General features: G+C 42.7%; 1 protein-coding gene across 2 annotated transcripts in view; it reads right to left on the bottom strand.

Annotated features, from left to right (window-relative positions):
- The window catches only part of emc10 (ER membrane protein complex subunit 10), an 89831-nt gene extending 77148 nt beyond the window's left edge, over nt 1-12683 (bottom strand). For both annotated transcript variants that reach the window (XR_012096909.1, XM_073034101.1), the window contains exon 1: nt 12536-12683. Coding sequence is in view for 1 of the 2 variants with exons in the window: in XM_073034101.1 (XP_072890202.1) it covers nt 12536-12670 (135 nt within the window). In the remaining variant the exon portion in view is untranslated. The remainder of the gene's footprint in view (nt 1-12535) is intronic.
- Nucleotides 12684-16305: the final 3622 nt, after the last annotated feature.

The following is a 16305-nucleotide window of genomic DNA, read 5'->3' as shown; positions in this document are numbered from 1 at the left end:
AGAATTCCAAAAGATTTGTCAGGCAAGATTTCCCCATAAGGAAACCATGCTGACTAGGGCCTATTTTATCATGTGCACCAAAACCACACTTTTAACAACTGACTCCAACATCTTCCCAACCACTGAGGTCAGAGTAACTATAATTTCCTCTCTTCTGCCTCTCTCCCTTCTTGAAGAGTGGAGTGACATTTGCAAATTTCCAGCCCCCCCCCCCCCCAGAACCATGCCAGAATCGATTCTTGAAAGATCATTACTAATGCCTCCACAATATCTTCAGCCACCTCCTTCCAAACCCTAGGGTGTATACCATCTGATCCAGATGACTTATCTACCTTCAGATCTTTCAGTTTCCCAAACACCTTCACACACTTCTGCCCGACTCTCAAAACTTCCAGCATAATGCTAGTGTCTTCCACTGTGAAGACTGATGCAAAATACTTATTCAGTTTGTCTGCCATTTCGTTGCTCCCCCATTACTATGGCTCCAGTATTGTTATCCACTTTTCCAATGCCCACTCTCTTTTACACTTTATATATCTGAAGAAACTTCTGGTATCCTCTTTTCTATTATTGGCTAGCTTTCCTTCATATTCTATCTTTTCCTTTCCTATGACTTTTTAGTTGCCTTCTGTTGGTTTTGAAAGTTTCCCAATCTTCTAACTTCCCACTAATTTTGCTCTATTATACACTCACTCTTTGGCTTTTATGTTGGCTTTGACTTCTCTTGTCAGCCACACTTGTGTCATCCTACCTTCAGAAAACTACTTTGGGATGTATACATCCTGTACCTTTCGAACTGCTTCCAGAAATTCCAGCCATTGTTGCTCTGCTGTCATGCATGCTGGTGTTCCTTTCCAATCAATTTTGGTCAGCTCCTCTCATGCTTCTGTAATTCCCTTCGCCCCACTGTAACACTGATACATCTGACTTTAGCTTCTCCTTCTCAAATTGCAGGGTTAATTCTATCATATAATAATTACTGGCCCCAAGAGTTCCTTTACCTTAAACTTTCTTATCAAGTTGGGTTCATTGCACAACACCCAATCTAGAATAGCTGATCCCCTAGTGGGCTCAACCACTAGCTGCTCTAAAAAGCCATCTCATAGGCGTTCTAGAAATCCAGCACCAACCCGATTTTCCCAGACTAACTGCATATTGAAATCCTCCATGACTATCATAACATTGCCCTTTTGACATGCATTTTCTATCTCCCATTGTAATTTGTAGACCACATCTTTACTACCGATTAGGGGGTCTGTATGTAACAGCTCGATCTAGCGGTGAGTCTGATAACTACAGTAATTTCAAAGTAGTGATGAGCAAATATAAACTATATTTTGAGATATCTGTAACAACTGTAAGGTGATATGAAAATATTTGTGATGTATATTAGTGACAAAGTCACAAGTACCGCTAATATTACTGTGGTTTTTTGCCTACATTCATAATTGAAGGAAATTATATATATTTTTTCCATCCAAGATCACGGACCCCCTGGAATCTATCCATGGACCTCCAAGAGGTCAGTAACCTCAGATAAAAAAGCAGTCTTGTAGGACATTGAACTGAGGAATTAGAAAGGGATCTGCATTTAAATTTAAATGAGTATGGAATTAATATACCATAGATAATCAAGATGGCAGCAAGTTGCAATTCCTTTTAAATTTATGGCTCACACTTAGTAATTTTTAAGTTTGCAGGGATGGTTTTGGAACAGGGCAGGAGAAAGGGGTCAAGTAAGAGTTTAGGGACAAGGATGTAAGAGGTCAAAGGTCAGATTAGAGTTTTGTGATGTGGATGGGTGACAAAGGACATCCATGGATGTCAGGTTGGCCCAGGTCAGTGGATCCCAGGACAGGATTGGATGATTGTATGAGCAGGAGGCATGAGAGCCTAGAGTTCAAGGTCCCGTCATCGGCTAGACCGATAACAAAGATTGGTCAATCTGAAGTCCATAAGTTAAAGCCCAATGGCTGAAGCCTGGAGACTGAGGACCTGCCCTGAGGTTGGAGGACTGTCCTCTCTCCCACACACTTGTAAAGGGTTGTTTTGCTTTTGTTTTGTTGCTTGTTGTGTTCTATCTTGTGTTCTGTTTTGTTGTGCCAAGCGCTGTAGACATCAGCGTATGGCAACACATGCGGGCTGTCCCCAACACATCCTTAAGTTGTGTTGGCTGTTGACGCAAATGACGCATTTCACTGCATGATAAATAAATGAATCTGAATCTGACGAATGATGGTTGGCATTAACATGGTGGGCCACAGGACACATTTCTATGCTCTTTAACCCCATGACTAATAAGTTTTTCTCTAAAATTAGTAAATGCTCTTAGACATGAGGCACCAGCATGAAGCGACAGTCACCATCATACTGCAAATTCAGATAACCAAAGTCAATTCCCTGCTTTGAATTTTTATTTCATTTTGGTTCAATCAAACTGCCATTACTTCAATTCAACATAACACTTACAGTATGTCCCAATAGCATTAAATGTTGTTTTTCATCTTCTGACTAGTAAGTCAATGATATCTGCAAAGACGAATGGGCTTGCAACTTGGCCTGAGATGAGAAAGTTTGAGATTGACTGCTTGACATTTACAACTTAAGCAATTAAAGAGCCATTTAATCAAACAGAGGGACAAATCAAGACCACGTCATTTTTAATGAAAGCAAATATAAAATAGATATAAAATATGACAAATGTGGTAGAGTTTCAAAATTCCAGTTCCAGTGACATGAAAGCAATCAAGCAGCCACTTTAACCAATACTCAAATCCTCTTCTCCCACTCCTATCTACTCCTGTCTGTTATTGACACACAATTCAGACTGAATAACCAAGCAACTAAATCAAAAATCCAAAGATCAATGTTAAAAATAACATGATGTGCTGATATACCATGTAAGTTATTAACTTTTGAACACCAGGAAGACTGGGAGAGCTTTAGCTTCGTGAATAATTCAAGTATACTTGAACTCCCAGTTCTACCTATTACAAAATCCAATATTATAAAGATATAAAGATTTTTTTTAAATTATCTTCAATTGACACAGGTACATCAAAACTTTGAAACATACAGCGAAATGCATCATTCTGCATCAATCGCCAATGTAATCCGAGGATGTGCTGGGGGCTGCCCGCAAATGTCACCATGCTTCTGATAAAGTATGTAAAAGGGTTAACACTTCATTAAACAATAGCAGCCTGTTTTTCTCAGAGAAACTGCTGATGATCAACAGATGTGCTAATTTTGTTATTCAATAATGAGCAATATTTCTTCTTGAAGGTAGCTAGCTAGGGTTTCAGGATGCTTATCTCCTTGTGCACTCATGTGTAGAGATAGAACACTCCAGCCTGTTTGTGTATGTTCTGTCCATTATGCCTATTCTGTAATTTGTCTTTTGGTACTGTCAAGCAATAGATAAATCTGACTCCAGCTTGGTATGTGTGGGAGGGTATCTGAACGACTCTATCTTTTCTGTGAGGGGAATTGTGAGTTAGTTGGTGGATCGGGCAGGAACAGTCACAGACTGTTCCTGTTTGAGCGACTAACTGAGTAAGCCCTGGATGCTTTGAATAAAGAGTTTGTACCTATACGGTCTCTGAGTGACTTTATCCGGATTCGACTTCCAAATTTCCAGTACCAACATAGCACGCCCACAACTTACTAACCCTAACCCGTATGCCTTTGGAATGAGGGAGGAAATCGGAGCACCCAGAGGAAACCGAAAGCAACGGTGGGAACTGAACCCCAAACGGTAATGGTTGACGCTAAAAAGCATTGCAGCAACTGCCACACTACCATGCTGAATGCCCATGGAGCTTTATTTTACATTACCCAAGTTTAATTTTAGTAACTTTCACTCAGAGTACAGTCCATAAGAGGTGATTTAGGCAACAAGTATACTTTGACTACACATGGTGTGTACAGCACTTGCTGCTCATCGGTGTTGCATAAAGATTCAGAAGACAGCAAATAGTTATGGCACTGCAATAAAAACAGAAAATGCTCAAAACACTAAGCAGATTAGGTACCATGCATAACAGTAAACTCCAATAAAACATCAAGTTGAAGGTTAACTCTGATCCTTGCTGCATTAATATCAACCCATTTACGTAGTATTTCCAGTGATTTGTGTTTTTCTTTCACATTTTCAGGATCTACAATGTTCTATACACACACATGCTGTTTCTACATGTAAACCATAAAACCATTAGTCATAGTAGCAGAATTGGACCATTTGGCCTATCATGTCTGCCCTACCATTTAATCATAGGGAATTTTTTTAATCTCTTAACCCTATTCTCCTCCCTTCTCCCCATAACCCAGAGCCATCAAACACACCTCACACATTAACCCTTTCATTCCCTGAATCATTTGCATGAACCTCCTCTGGATCCTTTCCAATTCCAGCACACAGTTGCTCTGACAAGGGGGTCCAAACCCTCCTCTAATTCAGGCTACCCAACAGGATAAGAAAGTGAAGTCTTAAAAACCTGAAAAAAATGACTACCGGTATTTTAGTTGAATTGAAAGATGTAATCCCCAACTATTTTAACTTAATGTCTCATTTTTCTTTTTTAAATGTCCCCATTAGAAAACAGATAAACTACTTAAATCAAGAGTATGATCTTGCTGCTATGACACGCCAATAACACTTAATCACAATGTAAAAATCCCTGAATGACGAGATGCACTGAGCAAGGTCATTCCAATAATCTACAATTCTCAGGAGCTATGCTGCATATGAAAATCAATTGATTAAACAGAATTAAAGAACAAAATGACATAGGGGATCTCCAATCCATATAGCCTGCTCATGTCTATTTTCTTTAAAACACCAGAATTCTTCTCTTTAAACAATCACATTTTGAAGGTTATTACTGAACATCCTTCCAGTTAACTCAAGGCAATAATGAGTACTGTAATAATAAAGCCATAGATGGCAGTGTGAAGAGAACTCATCTTGCCTCTAATTCATTTTCCATTTACAATTATTTTTTATCAATGTCCACAGATCCTGATCCTTCTGCAAATGGAAATAATTTGCATTTATTCACCCTCTCAAAATATTTCAGGCTTTGGAATGTGAAATGAGCCCTTCACCTTTTTTTTTGATTTAAGAACAAGCCACACTGTTCTAATGTTGATCTGCATCTTTGATATAAAACCACAAGACATAGGAGCAGAATTAGTCTGCTCAGCCATTCCATCACAGCTGATTTATTATCCCTCAAAACTCATTCACCTGCCTTCTTCCTGTAACCTTTGACATCCTGACTAAGGGAGAACCTATCAACCTTCATCTATATATACCCAACGACTTGGCCTCTACAGCTGTCCACGACAAGGAATTCCAGACTCACCACCCTCTGACTAAAAAAATTCCTCATCTCTGTTCTAAATGGATGACCATTCTGAGGCTTTGCCCTCTAGTCCTAGACTCCCCCACCACAGGAAATATCCTCTTTACATATGAGGGGTGATTGATAAGTTCGTGGCCTAAGGTAGAAGGAGTCAATTTTTTAAAACCTAGCAGATTTATTTTTCAACATAGTCCCCTCCTACATTTACACACTTAGTCCAGCAGTAGTGGAGCATACGGATCTTGGACCTCCATAAGTGTCCACAGATGTGTGATTGATAAGTCTGTGGCCTAAGTAAAAGGAGATGAGTTATACAGCTCTCATTACAGGCAAGTGCAGTTCAACACTGAGTGGTTATGCAGTAAGTTTGAAGTTAATAACTCTTCTCCGTCTACCTTAGGCCACGAATTTATCAATCACCCCGATGAGTTGTTAACTGATGAGTTCACTCAATCCAAGCCTTTCAATATTCGATAGGTTTCGATGAGATCCCCACTCATTCTTCTAAACTTGAGCGAGTACTGGCCCAGAGCCATCAAATGCTCCTCATACATTAACCCTTTCATTCCCAGAATTGTTCGTTAAACTCTTGTGCACCCTCTCCAATTCTAGCACATCTTTTCTTAGATAAAGACCCAAAACTGCTCACATTACTCCAAGTGCAGTCTGACCAATGCCTTATAAGCCTCATCCTTGTCCTTATTGTCTGGATTTCACACAGTGAATGCTAACACTGCATTTGCCTTCCTCACCACTGACTCAACCTGCAGGTTAATTATAGGGAATCCTGGAAAAGGCCTTCCAAGACCCTTTGCACCTCTGATTGTTGAATTTTCTCCCCGTTTACAAAATAGTCTATGCCTTTATTCCTTCTACCAAAGTGCATAACCATACACTTCCCTACTATACTCCATTTGTTATTTTTTGCCCTTTCTCCCCAAGCCCTTCTGCAGACTCCCTGCTTCCTCAATACCAGCTGCCCCCCTCACCCCACCTATCTTTATACTGTCAGCAAACCTGGCCAAAAAGCCATCAATTCCTAGATCCAAATCACTGACATGTAATGTGAAAAGAAGCGGTCTCAACACCAATCCTGTTTAACACCACTAGTCACCAGCAGCCAACCAGGATAGGCCTCCCATTATAACCACTCTTTGCCTCCTGCCAGTCAGCAAATCTTCGATCCACACTAATACTTTACTTTCTAAGTATTTACTAATACTTATCTTTCCAGTAATACCATGGACTCTTGTCTTGTTAAGTAGTCTCATAAGCAGCACCTTGCCATTCCAGAATCTAGTGATTCTTGAAAGATAATTACTGATGCTTCCACAATCTCTTCAGCCACCTCTTTCAGAACCCTGGGGTGTAGTCCATCTGGTCCGGGTGACTTACCGACTTTCAGACCTTTCAGCCTCCCAAGCACCTTCTCTGTAGTAATAGCAATTACACTCACTTCTGCCCCCTGACACTCTCGAATTTCTAGCATACTGCTAGTGTCTTCCATAGTGAGGACTGAACCGAAATACTTATCAAGTCCATCGGCCATTTCTTTGTCCCCCATTACTACCTCTCCAACATCACTTTCTAGTGGTCCAATATTCACTCTCGCCTCTCTTTTATTCTTTACATATTTTAAAAATACTTCTGGTATGCTTTTTCATATTATTGGCTAGCTTACCTTCATACTTAATCTTTTCTCTCCTTATGGCTTCTTTACCTGCCTTCTGTTGTTTATTTTAAAAGTTTCCCAATCCTCTACCTTCCCACTAATTTTTCTGATATATATGTATGTACAAGGGTATACGTGCTATCGTAGGGACAGAAATGTGGGCAGAGGGGGTGGGGTGGCCCTGTTGGTGAGGAATGAGATTCAGTCCTTTGCAAGGGGGGGACATAGGGTCAGGAGAAGTAGAGTCTGTGTGGATAGAACTGAGGAACAGTAAGGGTAAAAGGACCCAAATGGGTGTTGTCTACAGGCCACCAAACAGTAGCATGGATATTGGGTGCAAGTTGAATAGGGAGTTAACATTGGCATGTGGCAAAGGTAATGTCGCAGTAGTTATGGGGCATTTCAACATGCAGGTGAACTGGGAGAATCAGGTTGGTGCTGGACCACAGGATAGGGAGTTTGTAGAGTGCCTACGGGATGCATTCTTGGAACAGCTTGTACGAGAGCCGACCAGGGACAAGACTATTCTGGATTTAGTGTTATGTAATGAACAGGATTTGATAAGCGATCTCGCAGTAAAGGAGCCATTAGTGATCACAATATGATAAGCTTTTATCTGCAATTTGAGAAGGATAAGGGCAGCTCGGAGGTGTCAGTGTTGCAGATGAACAGGGGAAACTATGGAGCCATGAGGGAGGAGCTGGCCAAAGTTGACTGGACGGATAGCCTAGCAGAAAAGACAGTGGAACAGCAATGGCAGGTATTCTTGGGAATAATGCACAAGGTGCAAAATCAGTTCATCCCCCAGAGAAGGAAGGATTCAAAGGGGGGAAAGGGGCCACAGTGGTTGACAAAGGAAGTCAGAGATTGCATAGCATTAAAAAAAAGGAAATATGACAGAGTTAAGGTGAGTGGGAGGACAGATGATTGGGAAGTTTTTAAGGAACAACAGAACTTAACTAAAAAGACAATACGGGGAGAAAAAATGAGGTACAAACGCAAGCTAGCCAGGAATATAAAGGAAGATAGCAAAAGCTTTTTTAGGTATGTGAAGAGAAAGAAGATAGTTAAGAACAATGTTGGGCCCTTGAAGAATGAATTGGGTGAAATTGTTATGGGAAACAGAGAAATGGCAGAAGAATTTAATGAGTACTTTAGATCTGTTTTCACTAAGGAAGACACAAGCATTTTCCCAGATGTATGGATGGGCCAAGGACATAGGGTAACAGAGGAAATGAAACAGATTGACATTCAGAAGGAAACGGTGATGAGAAGACTGATGGGGCTGAAGGCTGACAAATCCCCAGGTCCAGATGGTCTGCACCCTAGGGTACTAAAGGAGGTGGCCCTGGAAATTGCGGATGCATTGGTAATCATTTTCCAATGTTTCTTAGATTCAGGATCAGTCCCTGAGGATTGGAGAATGGCTAATGTTATCCCACTTTTTAAGAAAGGAGGGAGGGAGAAAACAGAGAACTATCGACCTGTCAGCCTGACATCGGTGGTGGGAAAGATGCTAGAGTCCATTATTAAGGATGAAATAGTGGCATATCTAGATAGCAGTGATAGGATTGGGCCGAGCCAGCATGGATTTACCAAGGGTAAATCATGCTTGACTAATCTGTTGGAGTTTTTCGAGAATGTAACCAGGAAGTTAGACGGGGGAGATCCAGTGGATGTAGTGTACCTCGATTTTCAGAAGGCATTTGATAAGGTCCCACATAGAAGATTGTTGGGTAAAATCAAAGCTCAGGGCATCGGGGGGAAGACATTGACATGGATAGAAAACTGGTTGGCAGATAGAAAGCAAAGGGTGGCGGTGAATGGGTGTTTCTCGGAATGGCAGGTGGTGACTAGTGGGGTGCCACAGGGCTCGGTATTGGGACCACAGCTGTTTACCATTTACGTTAACGATTTGGATGAAGGCATAGAAAATAACATCAGCAAATTTGCTGATGATACTAAGCTGGGTGGCAGTGTGACATGTGATGAGGATGTTAGGAGAATTCAGGGTGACTTGGATAGGCTGGGTGAGTGGACAGATACTTGGCAGATGGCGTTTAATGTGAATAAGTGTGAGGTTATCCACTTTGGGAGTAAGAACAGGAAGGCAGATTATTATCTGAACGGTATAGAGTTGGGTAAGGGAGTAATACAAAGAGATCTCGGAGTCCTTGTTCATCAGTCACTGAAGGTGAATGAGCAAGTGCAGCAGGCAGCGAAGAAGGCTAATGGAATGTTGGCCTTTATTACAAAGGGAATTGAGTACAAGAGCAAGGAAATCCTCTTGCATTTGTACAGAGCCCTGGTGAGACCACACCTGGAGTATTGTGTACAGTTTTGGTCTCCAGGGTTAAGGAAGGACATCCTGGCTGTAGAGGAAGTGCAGCGTAGATTCACGAGGTTAATTCCTGGGATGTCTGGACTGTCTTACGCAGAGAGGTTAGAGAGACTGGGCTTGTACACGCTGGAATTAAGGAGATTGAGAGGGGATCTGATTGAAACACATAAGATTATTAAGGGATTGGACAAGATAGAGGCAGGAAATACGTTCCAGATGCTGGGAGAGTCCAGTACCAGAGGGCATGGTTTGAGAATGAGGGGTAGGTCATTTAGGACAGAGTTAAGGAAAAACCTCTTCTCCCAGAGAGTTGTGGGGGTCTGGAATGCACTGCCTCGGAAGGTAGTGGAGGCCAATTCTCTGGATGCTTTCAAGAAGGAGCTAGATAGGTATCTTATGGATAGGAGAATCAAGGGATATGGGGACAAGGCAGGAACTGGGTATTGATAGTAATTGATCAGCCATGATCTCAAAATGACGGTGCAGGCTCGAAGGGCCGAATGGTCTACTTCTGCACCTATTGTCTATATGCCCACTCTTTTGCTTCTTTGTCAGATATTGTTAACTTATCCTACTTCATCTTTGGAATGTGTCTGTCCTGAGCCTTCCAAATTGCTCCCAGAAACTCCAGCCATTGCTGTTCTGCCATCAGCCCTACTAATGTCCCTTCCAATCAACTGTGGGCAGATTCTCTCTCATGTCTCTGTAATTACATTTACTCCACTGTGATACTGTTGCATCTAACTTTATCTTCTCCCTTTCAAACTGCAGGGTGAATTATATTATGATCACTGTCTTCTAAGTGTTCCTTTACTTAAGCTCCCTAATCAAATCTAGTTCAGTACACAACACCCAATCTAGAACTGCCTTTTCCATAGTGGGCTCAACCATTCTGTAGGCATTCTACAAATTCTCTCTTGGGATCCAGCACCAACCTGATTTTCCCAATCTACCTGAATATTGAAAGCACCATTACTATTGTAACATTGCTCTTTTTAAACATGCCTTTCCTACCTCCTGTTGTAATTTACATCCCATATCCTGGCTGCTGTGCAAGTGTCTGTATATAATTCCAATTAGGTGCACTTTACCTTGTAGTTTCTTAACTCTACCCACAAGGACTCTATATATATAATTTCAATCCCATGTCACCTCTTTATAAGGATTTGATTTAATTGTTTTTCAACCAATAGAGCCCCCCCCCCCACACCTCTTCTGCCTTTCCATACAATGTGTATCCTTGGATGCTGAGCTCCCAACTATGATCCAGTAAATAAATATCATATCATTCTAGAAACTGCCCTCTCCCTTGATATCTTCACAAAGAATGGTACACTTCAATGGAGTTTTTTTTAAATTTAGAGACACAATAAAATAACAGCCCCTTCTCGCCCAATGTGTCTATACTGCTCGATTACACCCAACTGACAAATTAACATACAGACGCATGCACCTTCCAAATTTGGGAGGGAACTCGAGCACACGGAGGAAACATACATAGTCACAGTGAGAACATAGAAATGCCTTACAGACAGAGACAGGTGTGAACCCAGGGAACTGGGGCTGTAAAAGTGTCAAGCTAATCACTATACCACTGCGCTGCTCTGATCAGGGAAGAATATTACAGCGGTGCTTACAGAGAACATTGTGGAGGGCTCATCAGGCAATGCAATATGAGAGGTCAGGAACAAGAAGACATAATCACTACAACAGGTCTGTACTACAAGCTTCCCAAAAGTCTGTATTGATGAGAAACAGAAATGCAAGCAGATTATGGAAAGATGTAAAAGCAATACGACAGTCACTAATAAATACCTCCTGTAACTAATAAAATAGCCACTGAGTGCAAGTTTGTGACCTCCTGCTGCTGTAGCCCATCCACTTCAAGATTGAAGTGTTGTGCATTCAGAGACGCTCATCTGCACACCACTGTTGTGGCACATGGTTATCTGAGTTACTGTCACCTTCCCGTTAACTTGAACCAGTCTGGTCATTTGCCTTCAACCTCTCTCACTAACAAGATGTATTCACCCACATAACTACCACTCACTGCATGTTTTTCCCCCATTTTTTGCACCATTCTCTTTAATTTTTAGAGAATCTTTTAATTTTTAATTCTGTGAAAATCCCAGATCAGCATTTTCTGAGATACTCAAACCTCCCCATCTGGCACCAACAATTACTCCACAAAGTCACTTAGATCACTTTTCTTCCCCATTCTGATGTTTGGTCTGAACAACAACGGAATCTCCTGACCATGTCTGCATGCTTTTATGCATCGAGTAGCTGCCACATGATTGGCTGAGATATTTCCATTAATGAGGTGTACAGGTGTAACTAATAAAGTGGCCACTGTGTGTAGGTGGATAAAAGAAAAAAATGGAGGGTCGTGGGCTGTGTAGGAGGAAAGGGTTAGATTGATCGTGGATAGGTTAAAAGGTTGTCATGTGTTGATCAGCTCGGGATGTACTGTATTATTCTTTGTTCTGTGTTATGTCTAATTAACCTGAATACATTTTTTTTAAATGACAAAGATGACTGATTAGGTCGCAGTGGAAGTCATATCCGTGGACTTAAGATTTCAAAGACTTTCCCTCATCATGGGCTGATCCAAAAGATTAAGACATATGGGATCCACAGAGATTTGGTACACTGGATTCATAACTGGTTTGGCTACAGCGGACAGTATAGGTGGAAGGGTGTTCTAACTCGAGCTCCAAGACCAGTGATGTTCCTCAATGACTTGTGTTGTTGACATACACCGTGTATAATATTTTGAACAAAAATGCAAATGGCTGATTAGTAAGTTTGTAGAGGACACAGAAATTAGCAGTGTTGTGAATGGTGCAGAGGGCTATTAAAGGACTCTGCAAGATACAGACCTGCTGGGAAAGTGGGCAGAGGAAAACGGCAAAAGTAATTTAATCTGGACAGTGCGAGTTGTTTCTCTTTGGAAGGTCAAATGTGAAAGTAAGTTTGCCACTGTACGTATGACAATAAACTTGTTTTGACCCGGGACAGAGGCAGCCCCGCGCCTTCATCTGTAGCCTCTGCCTCATCTCCCGGCTGTCCCATTCCGTCCCGGCCTCGGTCCCTGAGCCTCCGCTCTCCCCCACCCCGCTTCGGTGCCCCCACGACCGGACCCTCCTCACTCACCCGCCGGGTGTTGCAGAGCCCGGCGCCCAGCAGCGCCAACAGCAAGAGACCGCCCCGGACAACCATCCGCTCCATCACAGGGCAACTACAGTCCCGCGGCATCACGGGATTCTGGCTGACTCTGACAGAGGGCATGACGGGACACAGGAGGACCTTCTCCATGGGAGATTGCATGTTCCGGCCCCCTTGTTTGAAATATATACATGAATTCTTCCTGTCACCCCCAACTCTTAAGTCATAGTCATGGTTATTGTCGTATGCACAGATGCAATGAAAAACTTGCAGCAGCTGTAGTCACAAGAAAAATATAAAAATAAATTATTCATATCTTTTCCAAGAAGAAACTATTAAAAGAGAAAAGTCCATTTTAATGCAGCGTGCAATTCCTCAGCACAGATTCGCCCACAAGGGTGTGTGTAAGTATATATAGCTCCCTGCTTTACTCACTTTATACCTATGATCGTGTGGCTAAGCACAATTCCAATGTTGTATTCGAGTTTACTGATGACACCACTTGTCATGTACTGAAATGGTAAGGTCATTTAATGCAGTTTGACACTTGTCAAGTACGGTGATATGTGGGAACAGAACAGCACGTGGTATGAGGGAGCATGGAGGCGAGAATGAGAAAGAAAGACAAGTTCAGAGCATGAAGTGTTGAGTCATGATATACGCACTAGCCAATTTAAATACCAAAATAGGTTACAAATACTCAACACCATTGTCGTTGGCCCAATCAAAGGTGGTAACGATTGGGAATATAGAAGGCAGATTGAAATTCTGGTTTAGTGGTGCCACAAAACAACTTCTCATTCAACATCAGCAAAACCAAAGAGCTGACTACCGACGGGAGGTCATTGAGCCATTTGTCATTAGGGAATCAGAAGTGTAGAGGATCAGTGGCTAAAATTCTTTGTCATTACCATATCAGAGGATCCGTTCTGGGGCCAGTAAATAAGAGCCATCACAAAAGCACAACAGCACTCTCCTTTCCTAGAAGTTTGCATCTATAGCTTTGACAAACTTCTAATGATGTATTGTACAGTGGGGAGTTTCCTAACTTGTTGCATCAGAACCCCGGTATAGAAAAGTCTACAGAAAGTGACGGATATAGCCCAGACAATCACAGGAAAGGATCTCTCCACCACTGAGCATGGGAGTACTGCCACAAGAAAGCAGCTTCCATTATCAAAGACCCCTCACATCTAGGCTATGCTCTCTTCTTTCTACTCCCAGCAGGCAGGAAGTCCTTATGTGAGTGCAAGAATGAACCTTGCCACAGGGACTGAAACAAGGATGGTTAGAATCCTGACGAAGGGTCTCGGCCTGAAACGTCGATAGCGCTTCTCCCTATAGATGCTGCCTGGCCTGTTGTGTTCCACCAGCATTTTGTGTGTGTTGTTGTTTGAATTTCCAGCATCTGCAGATTTCCTCATGTTTGATGGTTAGAATCAGTTATTTATAGTGTTTTCACAAATTAATAAAACAAAAAGGCATATAAAATTAGACAGGATAACGAAGTATTCATGGCGGATGTTCCAAAGACTCATTTTCTTTGGAGATAATGAGCTCTAACACTCTTGGTTTTTGACACACTGATTTGACTCTTTTAGTGGCTGACCCAGGGCAAGATGAGGAACTGCTACGTACTTGTTCTTGTAGAAACGTGGCTCCAGAACAACATCCATGCTCTATCAATCTTCAGGCCATGCCACTCAGGGACTTGTGCTAATAATTATTTTACAGACTGTATGTGCCATGGTCGGCTGGTGGCGCAGTGACATCAGCGGCGGACTCCGGAACGGTAGTTCCCGGGTTCGAATCCAGTTGGGCTGTTCCCGAGTATGCTTTCCATCCGTGCTGGGTTGAGGGTTAAGCTCGCAACTCGACCTTGTAAAAAAAATAAAGGAAAATACTGCGAAATGTTTGTGTGAGGGGTGGCACGCCACACAGTCTTTCGTTCCGCACCTTGTAAGGCATGAAAATGCCCGACGCTGGCCTGAGAGGTTATCATCATCGTGTGTATGTACGTGTGTGACCATATATACTGTGTTTTGCACCTTGGCCCCAGAGGAATATTGTTTTTTACATGTGTAAGGTTGAACGACAATTGAACTTGAACTATAAGAATCAGTGTGTGGCACATAGGAGATTCAGCTTGTCACTGAACATTCTTAATAACTTCTACAGATGTACTGTTCAAAGTGTCCTGAATGGATACTTTTAATTATACATCTGGTCTGGTATGGCAACTCAAAAGTAAGAAGCTGCAGAGAATGGTGGACCCAGCCCAGTACGTCACGGCCACCATCATCAGTAGCATCTAGGTGAGGCAGCGATTCAGGAAGACAGCATCTATCATTACCGAGCCAGAGACTCGGCTTCCATTCCCATCACTGTCCGTAGGAAGTTTGTACCTGTTCCCTGTGACCGCCTGGATTTCCTCCGGGTGCTCCAGTTTCCTCCCACATTCCAAAGGTGCCCAGGTTAGTTGGTCACATGGGGTGTAATTGGGTGGCACGGTGTTACTGGGCCAGGGTGTAATTGGGTGACACGGTGTTACTGGGCCGGGGTGTAATTGGGTGGCACGGTGTTACTGGGCTGGGAAAGCCCGTTACTGTGCTGTATCTCTAAATGAATGAATAAGATGCCCATTGTCCCGGCCGTGCCATCCTCCAACAATCAACTTAAAATTATGCCCCCCTTATATTAGTCATTCCCACCCAACTGAGCAATCAGCTCATTCCAACAAAAATAAGAAAACGGTTGTGACCGGTACTATAGTATCCTTTAAGAAGCACTTGGATAGGAAACCTGGGAAGGGCAGAGCTTGAAGGGATGTGGGCCAAATGCAGGAAAATGGTATCCATGGTTGGCATGGACTAGTCGGGCCGAAGGGCCTGTATCTATGCCGTGCTGCTCTGTGATAAGATGAGAAGATGATAGGAGATATCGATCATTTCCCAGGACAGAAATAGCTAATACCAGGGAGCAAAAGTTTTAAGGATCGAGATGAAAGTATCCACCAAGAAGACCACAACCTTGTCGTCGGGTTTGGAGGCTTGCGTGCCTCAGTGACCCGGACAGCCATGTTGGCTGGAGTCGGGGCTTTATGCTTCGGCTCTTGGTAGGGTCACCCATGCCAAACAGGTCAAAGGGCAGAGGCCAGACTAAGAGTGGCCCACTGGTCCTCCAGGTTTGGGGGTTCAGCTCAGGACTAACAACCCTGACCAGTAAAACAAAATTGTTACGGAAACAGCAATGAAGAATCCTGCTACATCTGAGTGTGACGGTACTCCGGGGTCTCCACCCAGGAACTGCATGGCTGACAGTAGTGAAAACTGAGAGGAAGCTATACTGACACGACGAAGGAAGCCCCGAGCACCGCCAGAGATGGAGGACCTTCATTGCCGCCCGAAACGCCAGCGGCATAACGGTCAGTAAATAAGGATGAAAGTACACAGGGAATGTCAGAGGCACTTTTTATATATATACAGAGAGTGGTGAGTGTGTGGAGAGTTGGTGGTACAGTCAGAAACTTTCAGAGCATTTAAGAAACTCTTAGAAGATAGAAAAATGGAGCACTATGTAGGAGAGAACGGTTAGAATGACCTTGGAGTTGTTTAAAAAGTCAGCACAACATTGTGGGCTGAAAGGCCTGTACTGTGCTGTTTCTACGGCTCTCTGACATTAATAGAATTGCCTGGCCACCGACCAGGTAAGATACGTGCTCAGAGACTGTATTTTCCAAAGACAGAAATAACCAATAA

Source organism: Hemitrygon akajei, chromosome 31 (assembly GCF_048418815.1).
Source record: "Hemitrygon akajei chromosome 31, sHemAka1.3, whole genome shotgun sequence".
NCBI classification, from domain to species: Eukaryota; Metazoa; Chordata; class Chondrichthyes; order Myliobatiformes; family Dasyatidae; genus Hemitrygon; species Hemitrygon akajei.
This window is presented reverse-complemented; position numbering and strand designations above follow the sequence as displayed.